Source organism: Channa argus, chromosome 16, assembly GCF_033026475.1.
Source record: "Channa argus isolate prfri chromosome 16, Channa argus male v1.0, whole genome shotgun sequence".
In the NCBI taxonomy this organism is placed as follows: domain Eukaryota; kingdom Metazoa; phylum Chordata; class Actinopteri; order Anabantiformes; family Channidae; genus Channa; species Channa argus.
In genome coordinates, this window is record NC_090212.1 from 9,934,245 (window position 1) to 9,958,687 (window position 24,443).

At 39.7% G+C, this 24,443-nt stretch overlaps 1 protein-coding gene across 3 annotated transcripts in view; it reads right to left on the reverse strand.

Moving 5' to 3' along the window:
• Window positions 1-1,886: 1,886 nt before the first annotated feature.
• The window catches only part of tmem63c (transmembrane protein 63C), a 28,909-nt gene continuing 6,352 nt past the window's right edge, over window positions 1,887-24,443 (reverse strand). Inside the window, exons 1-23 of one of the 3 annotated variants that reach the window (XM_067479095.1) lie at window positions 22,814-23,048; window positions 18,655-18,871; window positions 16,041-16,120; window positions 15,164-15,251; window positions 13,348-13,385; window positions 12,414-12,556; window positions 11,494-11,545; window positions 11,281-11,389; window positions 10,621-10,694; window positions 10,403-10,483; window positions 10,201-10,321; window positions 9,862-9,995; window positions 9,616-9,738; window positions 8,397-8,550; window positions 8,212-8,318; window positions 7,614-7,700; window positions 7,439-7,504; window positions 7,171-7,333; window positions 6,973-7,078; window positions 5,975-6,142; window positions 5,760-5,872; window positions 5,600-5,674; window positions 1,887-5,373 (exon numbers count right to left, since the gene is read on the reverse strand). In XM_067479095.1, the coding sequence (XP_067335196.1) occupies window positions 5,143-5,373; window positions 5,600-5,674; window positions 5,760-5,872; window positions 5,975-6,142; window positions 6,973-7,078; window positions 7,171-7,333; window positions 7,439-7,504; window positions 7,614-7,700; window positions 8,212-8,318; window positions 8,397-8,550; window positions 9,616-9,738; window positions 9,862-9,995; window positions 10,201-10,321; window positions 10,403-10,483; window positions 10,621-10,694; window positions 11,281-11,389; window positions 11,494-11,545; window positions 12,414-12,556; window positions 13,348-13,385; window positions 15,164-15,251; window positions 16,041-16,120; window positions 18,655-18,855 (2,514 nt within the window). In that variant the 5' untranslated portion in view covers window positions 18,856-18,871; window positions 22,814-23,048 and the 3' untranslated portion in view covers window positions 1,887-5,142. Of the gene's footprint in view, window positions 5,374-5,599; window positions 5,675-5,759; window positions 5,873-5,974; window positions 6,143-6,972; window positions 7,079-7,170; window positions 7,334-7,438; window positions 7,505-7,613; window positions 7,701-8,211; window positions 8,319-8,396; window positions 8,551-9,615; window positions 9,739-9,861; window positions 9,996-10,200; window positions 10,322-10,402; window positions 10,484-10,620; window positions 10,695-11,280; window positions 11,390-11,493; window positions 11,546-12,413; window positions 12,557-13,347; window positions 13,386-15,163; window positions 15,252-16,040; window positions 16,121-18,654; window positions 18,872-21,078; window positions 21,365-22,813; window positions 23,049-24,443 lie in introns of those variants that run through there. The other 2 variants (XM_067479093.1, XM_067479092.1) reach the window with 2 other exon arrangements.

The window sequence follows — 24,443 nt, forward strand, 5'->3', positions numbered from 1 at the left end:
CATTGTAAAAGTCATATTTGTGAGCTGGCTGTCTGTTCCGCTGTTGGAGCAGTTGCTGACATGGCCTTAAACTGTCTCTGCACTGCCAGCAGTATCCTCACTCTCTGTCCCACTGACACTCTGCTGTATTTATGTTGGCTCCATGCTCGATGTCCCAATCCAGCCTACAGAACAACAGTGAGCCAAAGTTCTTCACTGGGCTTCATGGAGTCTATGGCTTGACCTTCTTTCAGGTCACCAGAAGTTAGATTGTGCCACAATTCAATAAGCTACCAGCTAATGAATGCCTTTAAGTTTTTTGATTTTGCATTAATTGGTCCCTAACGTCTTACCTCAGGTGGACAGGGGTTTGCTCAGAAAGATGTTGTCTATGAGAAAAGACAACACGCATTATTTTTAGAAATTCTGCAGTGTGTTTTGGAATGAAGAGCGTTGTCATGGCAACTGTTAAGTGATGGACCAGAGGGATATGTGTGTATGAATGTTTCTTTTTGATGAAGAAGGAAAGCAAAAGCATTGCTCAATTACTCACTCATTCTAAATCATGCTGTGGAGAGGCGAGAGGGGAGGAGAATAACCACACGTGCAGTCTCAGGCTAATAAGGTTCACTCTGACAACTCTCTGGGAGCCCAAAACACAAGCTTTTAAAGCAAAACAAACCAAGAAGTGGAATTGGTTGCCTACTAACCCCAGAGCAGGCAGTTCTTCCCCCCCACCTAATGCTCATGTCAAAGGGTGCTTGGCCAAGACATTGGACAAGGAGAAATAGCAGCTACATCTCCTTTTGTGTTTCCTGTTTTTTTTCCCTATGGAGATCAATAAAGTAGTTACAAAAAAATGTGATTTAAATTAGATTAACTCAACTGTAAACAGATCCTGAGGAACTGCTCTGGATTCCCTCGTGGAAAACACAAATAGGTGCAATGATAAAGAAGCAAATTTAAACCTGAAACCTTTCCCTATGTGAAACATTTTCTATTAGTTGACCAAACAACGCCAAATCAATCTCAGGTTCAAATTGATTATATTAATTTTTTACAACTTCTAGCTACTGTGTTATGTTACTACTAAACATTACCAAATGAATAAGCTCCATTTGCATGCTGAATCTAATCCATATATGAGTGAAAGTATGTTTAGTGCAGAAGGCAGAGGCATTTTCTATTCTAAGCATGTGGACAGAACGGCAAGCAGTGGTCCATGCACCCAGAGAAATCCACCTTTCACTGCGCAGCACGCTCTCAGCAGTTGCGCAGGTGACAGAAAAAATGTCAGGGTCATTTCTTCTTTCATAACTCTTTTTAATCAAGAAGCACTGTATATAAGATGGCATGCTTGCCGTGGTGCTTTCCCCCCTTACCAGTCCTTTCTCTGGGTGAAATTGGCACGCACACATTCACTGTGACATGTTTTTACGATAAATAACACATACTAATGCACATCTTTGCTGGATCTTCATCTTCTGCAACAAAAGTGAGGTTTGCGATATGTTCACAGGCTTATTCGAAGGCCGGCTTTCATGATACAGTAAGAAGCATGCACCTGCAGGGATTAGCTGCTTTTTACTTTTATCCAACCAGCTGCTGGTTTTAGCATCGTATTTACTAACAGACATGAGAGTGGTGTTAGCCACCTATAATTGATTTATAATTCTTTGATAATAATTCCTGACAAGAAAGAAAATAAGCACATTTTCCACAGTTTTAAATTTCTTTTTAAATGGTAAATTTTAAACATTATACTATGCAATACACAGTGTGCACATTTCCTGATGGCACCCTGCGCTCATTATGTACCACATAAAGCCTGACTCACTGCTTCTCAAAACCCTTGATCATAGACCATGGTAGACGGGACTAATAAGGAGTTCCTGGCACAAGATGAGTGAGTTGAGCTAAATTAATTTTAATTTCAGATCACAGCACTTCACTTCACAGTTGTAATGAAAGCTCATTAGCCAGACAGAGATTAATCTCAAAAGCAGTCTGTCCCTTAACCTCAGCCTTCTTGGTGATAATAACACCCCAGAGTTAGAGATCAGAAATCATGTTATTTTTTATGATATTATGATATGCACTTTTCATAACCAAAAGATAAAATAAATAGACATGTCTGGAAAGCTAATGCACCTACAAATAAACCTTGGACGGCCAAGTTGACAGTATATGGACAGACATGACAGGATACAATAAAACTAGTTCAGCATGAAAATGGACAACCCATTCTTGCATGGCTATTTGAGCTAAGAATACCCTAATAAGTTTTATTTTGCATTTTTCAAAGGAACGTAAATTTAATGATCTGTGAAACAACATTCTGGAAGAGAAACCCAGAGGACATGGTGGCAGCTCAGAGACAGAAATTTAGAGATTTTCTTTGATGTTTTTTTTCCCCCCAAATAAATTTTCCTTGATTCTCTGCAATGACCAATTCACCCCCTCTCTGCTGCCAGCTTTCATCTGTTTTATACAGCATGAGTTAGATTCCCTGTAAAATGCATTGTTCTGTTCTTTTAAGAATATACCACCATTGTAGTACAAGCGATGAAAACAGTTGATCACATTACATGAGTATATTAAATACATGTGATTTTATCTTATTTAAATTATAAACATTCTCAGACAGAATACAACAGGGTGGCCACTGTCAATCAAACCTGTTGAAACCTTTTCTACATATCTTCTACAAAAACGCTGCCAAGATTATATGAGCAAAGAACAAATAAGCTGAGAACAGAAATCAACAACAAGGCCACGATGCTAACAATTTAGAAAAATAACTGCTGTGACATAAAGACACACACTAAGTTAACTCAGCTTTGAAGTTGGCAGTTCATTCTTGACTTTGGAAACAGCAGCTAACAAAACAATCTCTACTCAAGATCCACTTGTTTACATGTTGCTTTTGTCTACACCACACAGTCTTCATCCGCAGAGGAAGTTGGCTGAATTGTCACAGAATTGACAAAATGGTCCCCTATACTGACCATGTTTATGAGCTGAATACACATTGATGTTAAATTTAAGCATCCACCACAACATGGTGATACCAATGTACAGAACAGTAAAAAACTTGAGCATGTACACTACCATGACAACTGAACAAACTCATATGCTCATGATGATAATGTGATCTTTGAAAGTTCCAGATAAAGGTAGTTAAGTAGATATAGTAAGAGGATTGTTAATATCTTCTTAAAATAGCAGGAATTTAACTTGAAAGAAAAATCACAACTTTGGATTTTTGACTTTTTGTGTTTTTCTAGTTGTTGTGATTTCATCTCTTGGTTGTGTCTATCCCTTTTTCTATTTTTCAGTCCATGCAGCATATTTCAGGCCATGCTGGATTGTCACACCAAAATTGTTTCTTCAAGGCACAGCAAGAAATGTGAATTAAGAAAGACAACAGCTTTACATTCAGTTTCATGAAGAAACCTTTCATCCCGACAAGAGGAAATAAAAATGACACTAAAATATGAATCAAACATACTGACTGTAAACCAATGAGCTCAGCGTGGGTTAAACATGATCATAATGATAAGGATATAAATGCATACCTCAGTTACAGTAAGCATGCAGTGGAGTGTCACACAGAGTAGGTTAATGCAACTGAAATGACAGTGCAATAGTGCTTTAATTTTACTGTTTGCATTTGTATTTGTGACATGAAAACAGCACAGGAATATCTGGCCACCGCAGAATGTGAATAAGATTGTTTTAGCCCTAATGGTAACAAAATATATCTATTTTTGGAGTTTTTACAACAACATCAACAACAACAACAACAACACAACAAAAAACATAATAGCTTTAGTGATAACACATGGAGTAATTTGTCAGTCAATATTTAATTTAATTAACAAAATTATTGTCTTGAAATGAACAATAGATTTAGTCATATTTTAAATTTGTAGCTTTCTCACCGAGTGTTGAGTCAAAAGATTCAGACAATGTGGCATGTGTCTGCAAAATCTGAAGCTACCGCCAGTTAGCTGAGCTTAACTTAATTTAGCAGTAACTCTCTGGAGTCAGCTGTTGACAACAAAAGTCCATAAAATCCATGCCCACTTAAGAACTAATCACAGCCCTGCCTTGCCTACTTCTTCAAATTCATTCTTCAAGACATGTTGGGCTAACTAGCTGCTGGCTATAGCTTCATATTTAGGAGACAAACATGACATGATTTTTATCCAATTCAAGAAAAAATCTAATTTCCCAAAATGCTTCCCGAAATCATTTTAAATAAATAACTACAGCAGTATCAAATACATACTCAAAACAGCATTATAAGGGAATACACTGATGGGATTTTCATCTCTGCAAATGCTAAACCAGGCTCCCATATCCCCAACCTGGAGCACAATATTAATAACACCAAAAATACTGTAGCAAAAATAGCAACCTTCAATTGATAATGGTTACGACAAGCTTCAGGTACAACCAAGGTGCTTGTGCCTCTGTGGAGAGAGCACACACATAAAACAGTCCATCTCTGAGATACATTTGACTCCGTCTGTCTGCTCTCTCACTGCAGATGGCTTCACAACTAGCTGCCCTCACCCTTAATCTCCCCAGGCTCTGCTGCCGAGGAACCAGATATCAACCGAGCCCAGACCACTTTGTAAGTCTGCCAGGCAAGTCTGCTCACACCACCCACTCTCATGGGAACTTTCATCTCTACTAGTGTCCAAGTGGCACAGCATGGACAGAGTATCACCGACAGACACCCAAAGGCAATTCAATGCCAGCCAATTTCATAACTTTTAACTTGCAAATTCATCCACAGAAGAAGATGGAATCCCTGTCCTGGAGCATCTGATAGCTCAACTAAAATAATCTGTACACTCAAGTTGTTCTGTAAAGATTGATGTGTGACTCATGTCCGTAAGACATATTCAGAAGATGTTCTGGCAAATGGCTAGCTACAGAGTTATATAGATGTTTGTATAGATGCTCCTCATGTATTCTAAAGCTTGTTTCCTCTTTGGGTTCTTCATCTTTTCTAACAGGCCCAGTCTAGTTTGAGGGTCTGAGGCAGCAAGTTGGAGTTTGAGGTCAGTGGTGAAAACGCAGCATTGCAACATTTAGCAATCTGTGTTCCCCAGGTGAAGGACGCGTGGAATCAGCTTAGGGGATTTGGTGTTACTGGTAGCCCACAGGGCTGTCCATGAGTGAGCTGGAGCAGTAGGGGTCTGGAGGGTCTTGCAGCTCAGTCTCACGGGTTTGGGCATGGTCTTCCTCACCCTCCGCTTCCTCCACTGGGCCATGACTTGAACCCTGGGAAGTGGCCATGGCACCGTAGCTATGGTGGGCCGGTGAGGGCATCGGAGTTAGAGCCAGCTCGGGCTCCAGCAGCACAGATGCCACAAACAGCTGAGGGAGTCAGATCAACACATACTGTGGTCACTCAGTTCACGAGGAATTTTTTTTTCTTTCTTTTTTAAATTATTATTATTATTATTATTATTATTATTATACCAAGTTACGATCTTAATAGTTCTAATGGTTCACATTTAGGATCCAGTTTAAAAAAATAACAATCCTTTAAACAATATTTTAGTGGTGTACTGGATACTAGGAGGAAAGTAAAATACTGTACATTGGAGGGAGTGGTGGATGTTACAGTGCTTCTGTCAGCATCAGTGAATGTCCCCTCTGCTGGCTGATCAGACATCTGAAACAAACAAATGTATTACTGTTCATTGATACTGAAGCTTCATTTGAAGCTAACGTCACTGTGTTATAGAAGAGATGTTTACCTGGTAGCTTGTTGACTTGTTTGGTTGCTTCCTAAGGCACAAGCAGAAAAGGGACAAGGCAATACAGGAGAGCAGGGACACTAAGGTGAAGAGGGTGATGGGATTCACTGGACCTTTAATGAAGAGAAAGGGCAACAATTGTGTGTCACATAATACACATAATACATAACAGCTTTAGAAACAGTAAGCGTTTGAAAGCGGTAGTGATTAAATACCTAATCTGAGCACAGAGAAGAAGAGCAGCCAAAACATGCAGAGGATGGGAGCCACAATGACTTGGCTGATAGCTGCTCTGTGGATCCGCTGGTTGAGTTTGGTGGGAACGTATGCATAGTAGATATTATATCGGTCCACCATGTGCTTCAGGATCACATAGAGCAGGCCTGGAGGAGCACAATAAAACAGTGACTTATCCGTGCTACAAAAACAAAAGAGGGATTGAAAATAAGAAATCTATCACAGTGGGCATTATGTTGAGGCAGGAAAACTAAATTCAAATGATGTCCAGATGGCACTAAAAGTAAGATTTTTTTGACTTAAAATGCTTTTTCATTTCAGTTTATGTGGTGGTGTCTGTATGGTTCTGTATTTCATGGTGACATTATATATCTTCACATATACCAGGTAAAGCTCTAAGGTTTTAAAGACTGAACATACTGCGTATGTAGCTCAGTGCAAAGTTCAAAACAGTGAGCACTGTGCAGTCAAATTATTGTAAAATGGCTTAAGTTTTAAAAAAAGTGGACTTAAACACATGCCATTTTAATATTTTGAAAATGAACATCAAACGTAAACCTGCTTTGGTTCTTTAAGGTTTTGCTTCAAACAGTATCAATTTTCACCATGACACAAACAAATATTAACAATGGCTTTATTTGAACGGCTAATTCACAACACCAACCAACAGAAAACAGCACATGTGAAATATGCAGCAGCAGGGTACGCAGTATAAAAGAGTCTGTTAGGACTGATGATTAGATTGCAGAAGTAAAGAGGAGCTCAGTGAGCTCTGGGCAGAAACAGGAGCAGAGTGGGCGTCTGGCTCACAGCTCACTGTGTCTTGGTGTCTGGAACTACAGCAGCAAATTCACACAGTCTGCATTGGACTGGCAGGCAGTAGAGGAGAGTGAGGTTACAGTATGAGGAGAGACAACACATACACAGATAAAAAAAAATGAGAAAAGAAGGAAGAGGGTAAGTGTATCGTGCTCACCAAAGGGCATAATGATGGGACATGTGATGCTGTAGGTCATACTAACTGCAACGATGCACATGGTCCAAGCATACTCTAGGCCAAACTGGAACTCATAGGCCTGACTCTGTAAACAAAAACACAAAACTTTTTTTCATTTTACGTTTTAATCAAATCTTGCATGAAAACACTGACATAAGCATGAAAAGCTTCACAAACCCGTTTGACATGAATGCGCTCAGCCTGAGACTTTGCGAAACACAGACGGAGGGCGTACACCGTCAGGGATGGGATACGAAGCAGCTCCATGGATGTGCCGATCAGGCTTGAGGTGATCACATAGTTTACAAAGAACGCACCATTGTCAGGAAGAAAAACACACCTGCACCAAGAAACCAAGGAAGCCTGAGTGTTTGGCTGCATCTGAAAAGTTTTCAATAAGTTTTCAGTACTTTTTATTTGAGAACAAAAAATGCAGTAATCTTACTGGAATTTGACATCCCTCTCATCCAGGAAGTTGACATCAAAGAGCCAGGTGAAGAAGAGGTCCAGACTATATGAAGTAAATGATACAAGTATTAAAGTATGAATAAAGTATAAAATAATCATATACTCAAATAATATATGTTTGCTTTGAGTCTAAAGAGCTACTTCAAGTGTACCTAGACAGACCCAGTGAGGGCAGTATGATGACCATGAAGACCAGCAGTAAAAAGCATTTGTGCATCGTTACTTGATTCTCACCAGATCTGAGACATTAAAGAAAAGAGAAGAAATTATGAACGTTATTATGCAACCCATGTTTAGTTATGAAGTAAACTGCATACACAGTGAAAACACTAAGTCAGCTGATTTTTATAGGTCTGATGGCTTCATTAGCACAAACTACGCTTTCAAGCTTATGGACTGGGGATTATGTAAAGGAACTGCGTTGCATGAGGTTGTTTCCTTATGCACAGTTGTTGTGCTGCTTTGTCTGCTAGTCACTATAAGGGACTCTTCTGTGCATGGTGAACACTGTGCATATCATTATCCACCCATCTCTATGACAACCTGCCCAGAATAACAGGGAGAGTGACAGAGAGGAGGGAGAGAGAGGAAAGAGAGCAAAAAAAAAATAATCAAGGTAAATAAAAAAAAAAGGAAATGCTGGAAGAGACGAAGACGGGCAGTTAACAGCATGAGGGGTCTATTTGAAGAAGCATTTCCATTGCAAAGGAGAAGGGGCCGGGGAGATGGTGGTTAATAGCTGATGATTACCTGGTCCAGTGACACTCAAAGAAGGCTGAGTAGTAGACGATGAAGGGAAGGAGCACCGAGAACGCCCACAGCAGGAGGGTTGGGAAGAACTGGGTAATGACAGGGCTCTATATTGGAAAGCAAAACAGTTAATTATTGAAAGCAAAGAGCGTGAAAATGAAGCACAGGGTCAAAAACGTTCTGACCCGCAGACTCTCCACAGGCCTGGTGACATTAAACTTGTCCATGGTATTGACGATGATGGCAGGAGTGGTGAGGAAGAAGAGCAGCAGGAAGAGAAGGATGTTGAGGAGGACGCAGCGGAGCCACCAGCGAGATCCACACACTGACAGGTTTTCCCTGGTGACAGAAGGAATAATGAACCTCATTTCACCATCATCCAACAGGAAAGACAGGGCAGTTAACACACTTTACTCCCCTGACATTCTCGCACTGTGCATGTGCCGATAAGCCTGAAATAGCCAGCTCAGTTGTCTCTTGTTTGGACTGAGTACATTTCCACTGCACTTGACTGGAGAGCAGGTTGAGAACATCATACTTCAATACTCTATTTTAATGAAGGAACAAATGTCTCTACTCATCTCCAAAGCCTGTGACAAATGCCAGTCATCAAGTTAGTGCAAAAACACATTCACAGTCAGGCAAGAAGCACAAGCTGTGAGAGCTACCATCTCTTTGGGTAATCTTCCATACACATGCATCACTTTTGTGTTACATAATCTGACTGGGACTGCTGCTTTCCAGGATAGGAAGCAAGCATTGTAGCTAATCCAATCATGGATAGAGAATAAGCTTCCAATGGTATCAGATATGTGCTAAAAACAAGCAACAACATACTCTTATAGTACATCATGAATGTTGCAGTTATTACAGCTTGCTGAAAAACAAATATGAATTCATTAATATTAATGCAGATAGTGTGGCAAAGCTGAGACACATAATTAGCATGGTGCATAAAACCTCTCTTTGAGGTCCATCATCACAAGCTTATGTTGCACAGACATGGATCTGGTTTAAAGTCTAGTCATGATTCTGAGGTTTCCAAATATATCAAATGTGTCAGGCTTAATTACAGGGAAATGTTGTTAAAATATGTATAGGGTTTGTAAAATTGCATATTACACATGAAATCTGTGGATTTCGAAAGAGTGCTTCAGTTTCCTCCTCCAGTCTAAAGACATTATGCGAGTTAGGTTAATAAAATGCTTGTACTTCAGAGATAGGTGACCCCTTTCTCCAATCATACATAGAATTAATGTATTTCCCATTATTAGATGCAAATAGTTTATGATATAATTTTGTAAAGGTGGAAAATCTGAACTCACTCCAAGAAGAATTGAAGAGTGAGTAAAAAAACAATCCAGCAAAATCAAATTTTGATTGCCAAGTGACGTTTGTACTGACCAGATGATGTCACTTGGAGCAGGTGCATAGCTGACCCCCCATTTGTGAGACTGCACCACAGTGGTGATACTGGATTGCTGGGGTCTGCGACGGCAGTGGACGCGACTGTAGTCCTTCACAATCCTGCAAACAAAGCAGGATGTACAAAAGTGCTGCACAAATCTGTATCAGCACCCATCCATGGGGTTTATGTGATGAGGGGCCCTGATAGACATACACCCTGAAGTCATGCTGCTGTTTACTCACACAGCAGTCATCCTCTCATCACGAAAAGTGACAAAGGCAATGCCCAGCCTCTTCAGAGTGATGCGATTCTTCTCCGCATTAAACTCGTCCGTCCGCTTTTCTTCTAACTCACTGTAGTACTGTTCTGCATCCACCTGCAGACAAAGTTAGAAAACACAATATCCACTGCATCTTTTCTGAGGTCCCCGCATATAAAGAACAGTAGCAAAACATTATTTTGTTGCTGCATTTACCTACATTTGGATTGCAGTGCCATCCAGTGGTAATGTCCTGTCTGTGCAGCACAACTATGCTGCAACTACATAGAAAGCTGTGCAAATGTCAATAATTAAAATTTACCTTTCCGAAGCCACAGAAGTCGCAGCAGAATATCTGAGCACATGGGTGAGTCTTAATCATGATCTTCCCCTCTTTTTGGGCCTTTGAGGCATAATACAGCCTGCCTTTCATTGCTTTGCGCCTGTAAAACACAGCACGAAGGACAAGAGCATCATAATAGTCACATACTGCCTTTGTCTAGTCTGTAGACACTGTACTGTACCTTTCTGAGTCCAGCCTTATCAGCTTGTGGACATCAAAGCAGAAGCGGATGTCCATTACAGTACAGCTGGGGTACGCCTCACTAGTGAAAAGTGAATCACAATAAATGTGATAAGATTGTGTACATTTGCAAAAAAAAAAAAAAAAGGACAGTCAAGGAAATATAACAAGAAGATTTAAGAAGAATCAAAAGCCCAATAAAGTAGCAAATGTGTGTACTGGAAATGCTTAGTGATGAGTCCTGGGTCAGAGATCTCTCTAGGAATTGAGGTAATCATCAGTGTCCTGGCTACCTACAAGACATAAAACAACCAGCAGATAATTAACATAACAATCAACATCAAACAAACAAATCTTATTAAGCGGTTTAAGGTCAAATTACTTAATAAGGTAATTATTCAAACTGTCAGGACTCTTGGTACAGTACACACATTTCTGTCCTCCTCCCAATAAAAAGAAATAATTTTGGTAACTTCCCATATTTTCATCTCATCTAGTGAAGTCATCAAAATTTGACTTTGTGAACCATTGTACACACTAACATTAGCATTGTCATTTAAAACATGTTAGCAGTCTGATGTTAGTATTAACATCTCCATTGTCCAGAGCTGCTTCCCCCAATTTTGGAACTGTAGATTACTTTCTTACTTTCTGAAGACAAGATAAATATTTGTCATTCAAGTGCCAGTTTACATCCTCTGTAATGACACCGTTACTCAGTGTTCTTTCACAAATATCAGATTGGTGTGAATTTTATTGCAACAAGTTTGACATTTTACTCTTCTTCAGAAAATAAATCTTTTTGTACAGACTGAATAATGATGATGTTGCGGTGGAAAAACGGACAGGCCTCGATGTTTAGTATGATGTGGTGGTGACCTTCTCGTCTTCTCTGTATTCCAGCTTCAGCGAGTGGTGAGCCATACACAGCAACGTGATGATGAAGTAAACCAGAGCAAAGATGCAGTGCAGCCACAGAAAATTGTCCCTGTGAGCCATAGAAATACTGTTGTGATTAAAACCATATAGTGGTTTTGCATGGCTCTGTGGTGAGAATTTGATTTGCTGTCATTCATATAGTGTTAGACTTACTTTGCGTTAACATTAGCCAGTGTTGTTCTTCCAAAGTTTTCGGGACTGTCTCCTGTAGAAATAATACATGACAGAGAGCAAGACATTTTCCTTTTTTAATGACCTAAAAGGAAACCCCTCCTCTTTTGTCGGAAGGGTGAGGCAACAATGAACCAATGTAACTATTCAGGGCCTTTTCCATCCAATTTAATGAAATTTCTCTCGTCTTAACGAAATTTCACACAAAATTTAAACATTGCACTCATGCCTAACTCTGCTGTTTTAATTTGGGCACCCTTTGCTGTTGCTATGGGAGCCTGCCAACAGGCGTTGGTTTATTTAATTAATGACTAGGGTGACACACCGCTCTGTAAGGTGACAGCCGGCCGTAATAAGAGACGTTTTTGTGGATAGCCCAGCTCCTCATTGAACCCATTGTGACTCCTGCCTTCAAGTCATTATGGAATGGCTTACTCAACACTTCCTGCAAAGTAAGCACACAACTTCCAAAAGGCATTTCTGTTGCTATTTAACAGTTGGTTTGGTCCACCATGTAGCCCATGACACCTACATGTGTATGTTAAGAGGAAATTAAGAAGGTTCTATTCAAACAATCTGACATGAAGAAGCCCTTTGTGAATTTGTATGGGTTTATATGTGTGTGTGTTAAACATAAATAGTTTTACTCAATTGTTTATTTCAAGTTAAAATTACTGTTTCCAAGTTTCACTTTAATCGTACACTTTACCACAGATGGTTATAATTTAAAGCTTCTGTGCATTTCACCAATAAATCCTTTGATGTGTACATGTTTGAGATGTCTCTGTGTGGCCTGGCCTCACTCCCTGCGAGTGGCCCCATATGCCTCTCATGAGGTTAAGCATATACTTTGGCTTTTCAAGCAGTCGTTTAGCTGGACCATCATGTGAGGACCAAAATACCTAGGAGGTTCCCAGAAAAGTTGACCGGCAGGATTACGGTCAAAGACAGCAGGCAAACCACTGTCATGAGCAGGATGACATGGCGCTGGAAGGATAGGTATGTGACGGAGTCGATGCCGCATTTGCTACGAATCTCCTCATCCCTGCAGAAACAGAAGGAGGAAAAATACATCCCTTAATGTATCTCTTCTTCTTCTCTGAGTGTGTAAATATAGGGGAACTTTCATATTCTTTAAATACCATGTCTCTGTGATGTGATGCTGAGGAGCTTCTTCTTGAGGTGCCAGTAAATATATTTCCAGCTATGTACACGATAATAAGAGGGGCTCAACTCTAATCTTGCATATGGATGCAGTGGCATACATCGGACAAATGACCCTACAGCCTACAGCCTCATGATGAATAAAACTTTAGCAAAATTACTTTGGTGCCAGAAGCCACAGTTACCAGGCGGGAAGTTCAGGAAACCCAGTGTCATAAAATAGAACAAAAAAACTAAAACAAAAAAAAAAAATCATGGAAGAAAAGAGGTGTATCCTGGTCTCATGACAGCCCACACATTGAGATCTCACCGGGTGGGTTTCCACTTTCCCAGTTATACCAGGATGAGCCACTGGCTTGAGAGCTAAAAACAGAAGCACCCAAACTCCATTACAATACTATGGAAACCGTGGACACTGCGGAAATTGCTTTTTTTACAGACCTAAATCTGTTGTGTGCAGTCAGACTCAAACAAAGTGCAAATATTCAGTTGGAAACCATGGCACCAGTGGTTTCATGAGCTGAGACACGTTTGTTTTTGCTGCTAAATGACATATGACACATGACTTTATGTTTGACTGTGACATCAGCTTTGAAGACAGAGCAATAAAAAAGGATGGAAGCTGAGATGAGAGAATTGCAAAACCATTACAAGGGCTACTTCTTTACTTACTTCATATGGTAAAGAGATGAGAGCCACGCACAAAAGCCCTGAAAGCAGAGGAGAATCATAAAACAACAAATGCATTGGTTAATAACGAAAATAAATAATATATGTAAGCAAGTCTTTGTATACCACATCGTGCTACTTGCATGCATCTACAATTTGCATAGTGATAAGGTCTTCAGAGTGACACAGAGATGAAGCTTTATTGGTCTAGTCTGGAGCAGTAACTACTGCAGCGTCAGCTTTGTGTAGGCACAGGGCGATGACTCCAGTCTGACTTTAGTCTTACACTGCTATAACCATGCACGGAGTGACCTCAGTTTATCACACAGGTGTCATGAAGTCACAGACAGTCAAGCTGAGTCACAATCCAAACTTTACAACAGCTGATGTAGTGCCCTCTTAGACAACCAGGCGTTGTTATAAAGGTGCAGCATGCAGCATTTTTAGACATCGCTATGAGTCACTGCCCAGTTAACTGTAACTGTAAATAAATGAGAACATGATCAGGGGGACTGGTAGACAGCATAACATCAGTAGCAATCTTGATGACAGCTTTCTTAAAAATGAGACATGTTTTCATGTATCCTGTAATTTTTTTTTACTTCATCTGAAGACAGCTGGAGTCAGCAGTTTGTAAACACTAGTTGCACTGAAGAGTAGTGTTATTGTTTGTACCAGCAAGTGCACGCAGATACATGCCACAAGCATTATTAGGGCGGTGTAAACCTCTGCCCAAAAGGGAGATATATGACAAATGTTAACTTTACCTCGGGATGATATGTGATGTAAACCTTGTTCTGTAATAAAACATTAGTGCACTACAGACTGTACTTCCTGGCTTTGGTTGTTGTGCACACAACCATTTGGTGGGACAAGCTGCCACACTGGCGAGCAGTAAAGGGAGGGACACTTGAATATTTTCCATTGTGTGGCTGGCATGAAGTGGTTTGGCTAATCTTGTCCTGCACTGGAATCGAGGCTGGCAGGGCAACAGAGTGAGTCACGGTGGAACAGCCTGAAGAAAATGAGATTTTCATACTAACTTTATTTCACTAGTAAGTCAGTTTACTTTGGTAAACAATTTTTCTACAACAGAAAATTACATGATGAACCATTTGAGCTGTGTCCACATGACAACTCAAAGTGCAAGACTCACTCTACTTTCAGTTCTATTGTCACCTTCATCAGTTTGAAAAAATATTTGGCTTTTCAGCTGCTGAAGGCTCTACTTTACTAGGTTTTTCATGTTGTTGCTAACTTTGTCTGTCTACTGTTAGGAGCAGAACAGGCAACACACAGCGGATTTATTAGAAGTGTTTGCTGAAAGTATAGATGCCTGCTGTGGCTGTGAACAAGACTGATGAGGTTGAGAGCATGCACATTTACAAATGATCCATAATGCTGGAGGAAGCTGTAGGACTGGGTAATATTTTTCTGTGACTTTGTTACTGTTATATGTGTAACACATTTCACATTTTTTCATAGTTGGTCTTTACTACTAAAAAAATAATTTGTGCAGCTTTAAAATGAGTTCACAGCAAAATACTTAAGTCTAATATAAACTCTAAACTCTATAAAAAGTGCAGTTTTCAAAACATAAAGACTTTGCAAAGATTAGATGAGGTAAGAAATGCAACATCATCTTTATTAAACCTTTAAGACACATAAAATGCCTTTTGGTGAGAGAAGCTACATGGAAACAAAACAGTGTTTGTTCATGGTGATCTCCACAGGGTATCGCTAATTGATCTGAGAATGCTATAAAGGGCATTCCTGCTGCTTTTTACATTAGGAGGGGATGAACAACTCCCAAACTTACCATGTCCTTGGTTTCGGAGTCAGAGGGGCTGGACTCTGAAGGAGACTTTTCTTTCTCACTTGGTTCTCCATAAAACAGGGATGTGAGACTGAAATGGAAAAACAATATACACTAACAAATTGCATACTGTAGCCTGCCATGAATTTATCATTACATCCAATATTAAACACTGCTGTAAAGGTAATCACAAGCAAGGCATCATATAACTGCTGCAGAGAGAGTCTCAGAAATTAATACAGGTTTATATATAACAGCAAACATAAAACATACAGAGGTCGATTCTAATAAGGCCAGAGAGAAGATTGAGATTGTGGATGTTTCTCTGCAAGACATACCACTAACCTTTAACACTGTGCCAAATTAAGCAGCATAACTGAATTAGTGTGAGAGCTGACCACTTGGCAAAACACACAGAAGCTGCTTGCCCTTGGGTACTTTAAAGCCAATGCTGGTTAGGCTGAACTAATCAAGGCCACACAGCCCTGAAAAGGCTGCACAGGTCAAGTAGAATGAAAGTGCTGCAGACGTGTGCAGACTGTTGGGTGAACCTAAACCCATTTCATAACCTTTATGTTAATGTGCAACTAGATGCCTGGATTTCTAAATTTCAAACCCTGTATGTTTATATATATTGTAGACATTTAGTGCATACCTGGCTTGTGTTACAGTAACAGCAGTTTCAATTTAACTATGAACATACAGACACTAAGAATTGACTAAATCAGAAGCTGCCTGTAGTAAATAGCTTTCAAGGCAGCACCATTTATACTCAGCAGAGGGAGCTGGAGGCTGCAACATCAGAACTCAGGAGTGGTTCCAGTACAAATTATTACTCCATCTTAGACTCAACTCTTAAGACAGCGACAAGGGGATTTACCTGTCATTCTCCATCAGCAGAGCTAAGCGGCCGTAGTCCCATGCAGCCTTCCTCAGACAGGAAAACATGAGCAGCAGGAACTGTAAAACAGAACAAGAACATGAATGCAGAGCACCAGGGAATTTGATTTACACAGTCACACACTATGTCCTCATATCATCTTCATCTAATAATATGAAAACGCTTTCCATGCTGCTTGATTTTGCATTGTCATTAAAGAGCCTCAAAATAATAGACAGATTCAAAACGCTGCATCAATAACGAGCTGTCTTCTTTCTTTAGAGTAGTTTTGTGGTTGTCTTGGAAACTAACAGAGACAGATCAGCATGCACACGCAAACACATGTTGTGCATTATTGACAAATGAGTATGGTCAATAGCATTCATAAAGCTGAATAGCCTCCATTCTGTCACAAATGGAGTGCAAACTCCACGTTAAAATGGAGTTAAAAAGAAACCCTATTCAATTGCTTATTATAGTACACAATAGTGCATTCATCATGACGGGGCTGTGATGAATGAATACTGACAGATGCAAATGGAGCAAAAGTGAGTGAATGTTTAATTTTAATTATGGTGTTAAATCATTAACTCATTTGAGTTAAGAAGACATTTAGTTAAGTGGCTGGAGAAGTGATAGCCATGTTAATAGAAAGAGAACTCTCATAAATGTTGAATGATTCAACTTGTTGTGCTTTAAGCCCCGCACACACAATCAGAGCAAACTCGAGAAATGTTGGTAGATGAATGGTTAGCATCTTTTAACATTGGAAGTCAATGGCCAAACTGGAATTTCTCCATAATCGTGTTGTTGCCTTGGTGTCCAGTTCCTCCGTGCTGCTTTTTGTTATTTCATTTTGATGCGTGGGCAAGCTCTCCTCAAGTCCCACAGATGATTTATTCTGTCTGATGATGGAATTGATGCAGAGGCGTGCTCCCATCACCTGGGGGGGAAGCATGCTGTGACTCATGCTTATCATTAAGAGACAGTGTTCAACCCTCTGGGTTGTCTTGACAACCAGGCAGCAATCAAATGAGCCAATTAAAACGTAAGTGACAGATTGAGAGTTAAATCTGTGCAGAGATCAAGCTTGACAAGGCCTGACAGTGGAAGTGAGGTAGTTGACAACTGAAACAGGAAGCCTATTATTATCTTTGAGACAAGAGGAAAAATATGCTATTATGTTTGTAAACAGTTAATAAGCTGAATTATGCAATGTGACAAGGCAGTTTGGACATGCAGCTTTTGTGCTCAGACATGCTCAGAATAAAGGGTTTCTATTTATGTGTATTCATGTACACTATGATGAGGTTCTAACAGTCCAACTAGGAGAAAAAACAACTAATAATTTCCAATGTGTTTTGGCAAGTATGAATCAGTTAAGAGGCTGATTGAGTATTAATTAATTTCTGAAGTTTGCCTTTGAAGAGCTCCACAAAGTAAGGGTGATGCGATGCATTTTGTTGTTTTTTCCACAGGAAATTTCAGCAAAATTTGCAAATGAACTCTTATAAAGATGGAGAAGGTGTGAGTGAGTTTTAAAAATAAAAATCAGAAGAGACTGACGCTGCCAACTCCAATCAAGTCTTTAATTTGTTTTAGAGTGGCTTTCTGTTACTTAATAAACTTATGATACAATCCTCAGAAGTATTTTCTCACACATTAAAAAGCTCCTCCAGAGCCACAGAAGACAACATATAAAACTATTTCCAGAGGCTGACAATATCACTCATTATAAAAAAACTGATTCAATGTTTAAAAATGAGCGGATACCAAGATTAGAGAAGTGTGATGGCAAGGAATAAGGTTACAGTTAATTTAAACTAGTGGTTAGATTTGAAATTAAGTCTGGGTTTATTGTTAAAACACAGTATGGCTGTTTTCATTTCACACATTCAGCTGCAATGTCATGCAGACCCAACACTCCTGATGCTGCTGTTGCTCTTCATTATCCTCAGGAACAAGGAAGTGCTTGAGATAGGATGTCCATTATATGCTATTTTCATTTTTACAGAAACATGACCATGTAACACCTTTTGTTGTCTCTTTGTATCACAGCTTTTCACAGTATCTCAACAGGGAGCTGGCAGCTTTGGATATTTTGAGACACTGTGTTATCACTGCCTTGTAAATCACAACATAATATAGAGAAGATATGATTTGGAGTGTAAATGATGGAGACGTTTCCTGTTAAGACAGAAAAACATTGTTCTAAACCGAGAACATGATTAGTTAATTGACTGAATTGTCAATGAACCATAAAAAAAACTGCCAACTATTTTGAAAATTGACTGTATACTTTTTTTTTTTTTTTTTTTTTTTGCAGCAGTCAATATTTTTGATCTGCTGAAGACATTTCCGCGTGCTTTAGGAACTTTTATTGGCACTGATACAGTTTCCTGATATTCTACAGACTATTAATCAAATAAGTAATCAGTATCTTAATCAATATTATAGAAAGTGGGGCCACAAAAAAGCAATATGAGATTTTGAGAATAGTTTCATATTAACATCAATGGACTATGACTTTTCTGGAGTTGTGTAAACTTTGTATGTTAATTTTGTAAATTAATTTTATTTGTGTGTGTGTGTGCATAAGTGTGTGTGTCTGTACCATCCAGAGCACCGCATTGATGGCGAGGACCGTAGGCACCCCTCCAAATGGCAGACCCTGGAGGACGCTGCTGCGGGAGTGAGAGCGATAGCATCTCTCAACTGTGCTGTTTTCTTCCCCAAATGAATCCAGGAAAGCCAGTTCCACAGATCCCCCATCCACAGGGGGTGCTCTCATCACAAACAGCTCAGAGTTTGCCATCAGCACTGGATCATACCTGAAAAAAAAACAAAAAAAACAGGAGCTATAGTTATTTGAATTATTTTTTTAGACTAAAGTTTGAGCTTGAACTTTCTCTTTAAAATAAAGGAAAACTTTTGTTGCAAATTACAATTAACACTTCTTAGATTGATTTACAGTAAATGCTGTTTAGCATGGCAAATCAACATGCGGACAATGATCCACTGTGGCGACCCTGAACTCAAGGGATAAGCTGAAAGGAGAAAAAATAAAATTGTGTTTTAACAGTTGCACAAAAGATGAGCCATGAAGAAGAATGTGCAGTATTTCTCTTGTGCTGCCGTTTAAGTATTTGATTCTGTCAAAAGTTTCACTTGCTTTCAAAACATTTTTGTCATGTTGGTTCTTGTGGTTGCCCAGTCAACACCCAGGATGATACAGATGGGTGAAATACATTTGCATTCCCTTATTTTGAAAAAGATAAAGATTAAAACAATGATTTAATTAACAATAATAATTGTTGAAGATTCTCATTCATCTCATTCATTCAATCAGAAGATTGAATCATGTCAACTGGACTTCTTTCTTCTTGGTTACCTAACTGTGAGCTGGCATTTACATAAACTGTAACATAAACTAATTATAATTTTCTGTGCATTTTGATGTAGCAAATCCATGGTTATAGCATTAGGCATTGAAACTAAGACTTAATGGCCCGTGTTTCTTTTAATGTTGTTGTGATTCATTTTTTCAGACAAGTGTCTGCCAGTCACTAAGTGCGGTTATGATAGCATTTGTAAAGATTGGTCTAATGACCATCACAGTCCATTTGCAGCCATTGATCTGAGTCAGTTCCTTTGTAAAACAAATGGAAGCGGTGATGGAAAGTGACAAAACCGGCTGGATGACAGATTTTCAAAATCATAACATGGAAGAAGGAGATGCTAACAAGCCCATCATCTCAAACACTTTTGTGTGAGAATGTAATGTAACAACCCTTTGCATCAAAAGGTCAAACTGTGGGCTCAACCTTCCTCAACAGACAGTTCAAACTGTCTGTTGAGGAAGGTTATTGCCACTTTCTGCAATTTTCCCCATCTGTGGAGCATGGACAGGATATGATCATTCACACTGCCCTGACCTGATCTGAAGCATCTGTTCTGCGGCAGTACACACACTCCCCATTCTTGATCAATATAGTCCCGACTCCCAGCTGCTCAGCTTGTGTACACTCCTCAATGAATAAACAGTCTGATGTATTGGAGCAACAACAGATTGCTGACAAAGGTTTGCATCAATACTACAAATTCACCAAACAATTGTGATTCCACAACATATTGAGAGATGTTGATGCTGCGACAGACCACCATGCTCCGTAGTAAGTATGTGTGCTTAGCAAGAGTAAGGAGCAGCCAAAACTGCATCGCAGTCCTCGGCTGTTCAACTCTCAAATGAGCTGTGAGGAAACATGGGGAAAATAACTATTATAACAATGAGAAAAGAAGTAAAAGCTAAATGCTTCCAGACTGGCACATTTACTGAACCAAATCTCAGTGTGATGTTTCACTGTGCCAATGATTCCTCTCACTTCCTGAAAAACTCCAGCACAGTTTTGTGAATCAATCATTTGTTGAACAACAAAATCCACAGCAGGATATCTGGTGTAGGAAGCAAGTTGATCAATGGCAGGACAGCTGTACTTGACACTTTCAGAGAGATGTGGTGAAGAGCAGAGGTGTTTAAAGTCAACAATAATACAGGTATTTAGCAGCTCTTACTGCACCATGTAGCCTATTTTTTGTGAAACTGTACAGCTTGCTTCAAATATTCAGCTACTGTGAGATACATAGCATCCAAACCTCCCTGTGGATAAAAATGGGGGAGGAGATTCCCTGAGGATGGATCACAAAGCAAACCCATAATGTACACACACATACACAGAGTCTGCAGAGGTATGTTTACATTCAACTTTTCCCCTTTGTCAGTAATGAATCTTCAATGGATAAAGACAAAAGGATAATTTACAGATCAAAAGAGTATAAAACCATTATAAAACTTAACCTATAACTACAGTACAAACTATACTGTGTGTACTCACTGGGTTGTGGGTTTGACAAATACTGGATGATACATTTTAGTTGAAGAATAACGCCTCCTAACAAAAGTCAAAACACTGCTACATAGCTGTAAACTGGGAACACGCTGAGCTCTGACTAAGTTTAACAACCACAAGAATAAACAGACCTTCAGAGGATCACTGAGATTTTTTTCCTGCATCAGTCGAGGAAATTCACTTCGAATGCTGCCGGACACTGTTGCTAACAGTAAAAAACTCTTCCTCTCCACCTCCAGAACAGGATGCTGAAGGATAGTCTGGCTGTGGTGTGGCTTCACACAACATTTGGACAGACGTCACAGCATGACTCAGCAGTTTCGCCACGAGGCTCCATGGATTTTCTCTTTCCGTCTTATGTATAATCACTCAGTCATATTTGCACTCATGGTTGCTATCTATTTAGTCTCCATTTTGCTCTGCAAATCTGAAGTCTTTCTAATCCTTTCCCACTGCTCATTTCTCTCCTCCCCATCCCTCAGCCAGGTTTCTAAGCCAATGCAGCAGATTACAAATTGATGTTTGGTTAGAGAAGCTGTGTTGTGCCTACCACAGGCAGCAGGAGTGAAATTGTTCAAACTAAGCACAGGGGATGATCAGGGATGCTGAAGTCAGTACAGGAGCTGCAATCTTATGATGAGATATGCAGTAACTGAGTTTCAGCCAGAGAAGCAGAAAGAAGGGAAAACTGTCAAAAGAAAAATAAATAGCTCAGGTCAGTGTGTGTGTGTCTGTGAGAGAGAGCTTGATAAAATGAAATAAATCCTCAATCCAGATATTTATTGTTACTCTCTCGTGGTATTTTGATTAAATCAGCTTCTGTTGAATGGTCTGTTTACAACTTATCACAAGAGAAAGACACAGCACAGTCCACATGGACATTCACGGGCTCTGTGTTACACTTGGGTGCAAAAGTTAGGGGGAAAAAAAAAAGTAGAACATGTTTTTACATCAACATATTATTTAATGCACATTGAGCCAATACAAATATTTCTTTAACCAAAACAGTGCAGTCTTTTGCACTGATATGATTTTTAATATTTAACTATAACTTTTTAAACACTCCTACATTTGTGTCACTTCTGATGATGAAAGTGCTTTAATACTTAGCTAAATGTGCTAAGTATTTATTTATTTTTTGTCCTTTCGGCTTATCCCGTGATCTCAGTGTCGCCACAGCGGATCATTGTCCGCATGTTGATTTGGCACAGTTTGCTTTTTTTTTTTTTTTACGCCGGATGCCCTTCCTGACGCAACCCTTCCCAATATCTACCGGGCTTGGACCGGCACTGCACTGAAGAAAAATATTCTTTGTTTTACTGACTCTGATATTTCAAAATAAGGGGATGCAAACGCTTGCACCCAACTGCGCAAACAATGACTGAGCAAATTTTTTAAAAAAAAGGATAGTGAATTATATCATGGTTGATTTCATTTGACATATTTAGATTTAAGAAATTAACAAATAGACTTTACATGGCAAAGTGAAAACCGATCTCTACAAGGTAATTTAAACAAATTAAAAAAACTTTAAAAAAAATGCTTAAGCTCTGCGAGGTTGCACAGGGATCATTAGTGAACTGCGTTTCAAAAAAAAAATCGAATGTTGATTTGGCATGAGTTTTTACGCCGGAGCAACCCTCCCATTTTATCCGGGCTCGGGATGGGTGATATGCGAGTTTCATGCCTGCCGTGAATTGCAGGCATGCAAAGACTTAACTTTGGGTTCATGAAGCGTCTTCCCCTGGGTTAAGGCAAGGTCGGGTTTAGGTTAGGGTTAGGGGATAAAGGCAATTTTCAGCAGGCATGCAAAACTAAGGTGACCCAGCCACCAAGGTGGCCCTTAGTGGCTGGGTGGGGACAAACCTGGTGTGGTGGGTTTAAAATCCGCCGACCATTATGCAACCCACTGATCCAACAGCCCCTGCAGATACCAAACAGATCGAATTCTGGATTCAGGAGCAGCATATGCAGCATAAGAATAACCTGATTTCTCTTCCACCTCGGACATATTTACAAGCCCGGCCTGGCGATTGTAACGGTATAATGACGGAAAACGCTTCTTTTTGACTTTTCTCTCTGTGTCTGTGTGTGTTCGTGTCGCAGCAGAGTGACAGCGCAGGGGGAGAGAAAGGAAAGATCTTATCCACAACAGTCCAAATTATAAAAATCCACGAGGGACAGTCACTTATTTAGGTTTCAACGAGACACTCTGTCTAATTCAATTTCCTGTAGGACCTTACTCGGACTTCCATTCATCCTTTCCGTCAGTTGGGTGCAGCTCCCTGTCTGCAGCATTTGGTTACGGATATGTGCAGTTGGAGAAAGCCGATTAGAAACCTGGTCACACATGGCAGAGTTCTCCGACAGAAACCTACCTGGGGAAACAAGGTTTCTCTAATCCCCTACACCGATTTCGGAAACCAGCTTTCCCGTATACATGACACTTAAGAAACCAGTTTTCCCGAGAAAGACGACTGTAACCTGGTTAAGTCCATAAAAACGTGTGGGTGGTAGGTTTGTGATTATGTGCAGCGTTTGGTTTGCACCCAACATACATTATCATAAAACTCAGTTTGCGTCTCATTGGATCAAAGGACCTTATAATGACACGGGTATCATTGGTTCTGCAAGTAGTTGGTCAAAAAAGCAGTTAACATTGCTGTGGTTCAGACAGGCAATCACCAAAATTGTCAGGCTTTGTTGCTCTACTTTCTGGTAGGTGTTGAGAAATTTCACAGGAAAACTACAAACTTTGAACTGCATGTTGGCAGAGTAGAAAAGTCAGGGGACCACCAAAGCCATTATTTAAACCAAAGTTCTTTCCGATCACTGCCAGAAAAATGAACCATAAATAAAATGTGAACCTAATCCACTGCTAGTCACTGGAAAGGAGATGAAAGACTGACACCAAGGACAAATTCCATTAACCATACATAAAAGGATAATACAGCTGAAGTTGCAGTTTTCACCCGCTACTGTTCTGTTTGTGTTGGCAAAAACTGTGTTCTCTCTGTATGATGCAGTGATTCCTGCATAGAAAGAGAAAGTTTGGCTTCATTGGCATCATCCTAAATGCCCCAGAAGATTATGTATGAACGTTGCTAGCTGTGCGCTTCATGTTATTAGAAAAGTAAGACTAATTATGAAAGTTCTGCTGTTTAAAGGGTATTTTGTAAAAACTGACCACTAATTCATGCTTTATTAAAAGACTCAAGTGAACTGACTTAACAAAACCTGGGACCAGACTTTTTACCTCTGACTTTGAAAGCATGATATTGGAAAGTCAAGTCAAGATGTAAAGATAACTTTACAGTTCTTGTCCTGTTTTGCATAGTTGTCTGCAGTGTAACAAGGAACAAGGTGAACAATATGAGGTAACACCGACATGCAGCATTATGATCTCACAAAGTTTGGACTTGGTGAATGCATTGGTGAACAAGTGACTTTAAATACAGAGAGCAGATTTTGAATAACATTAGTGAGGTGAAAATTT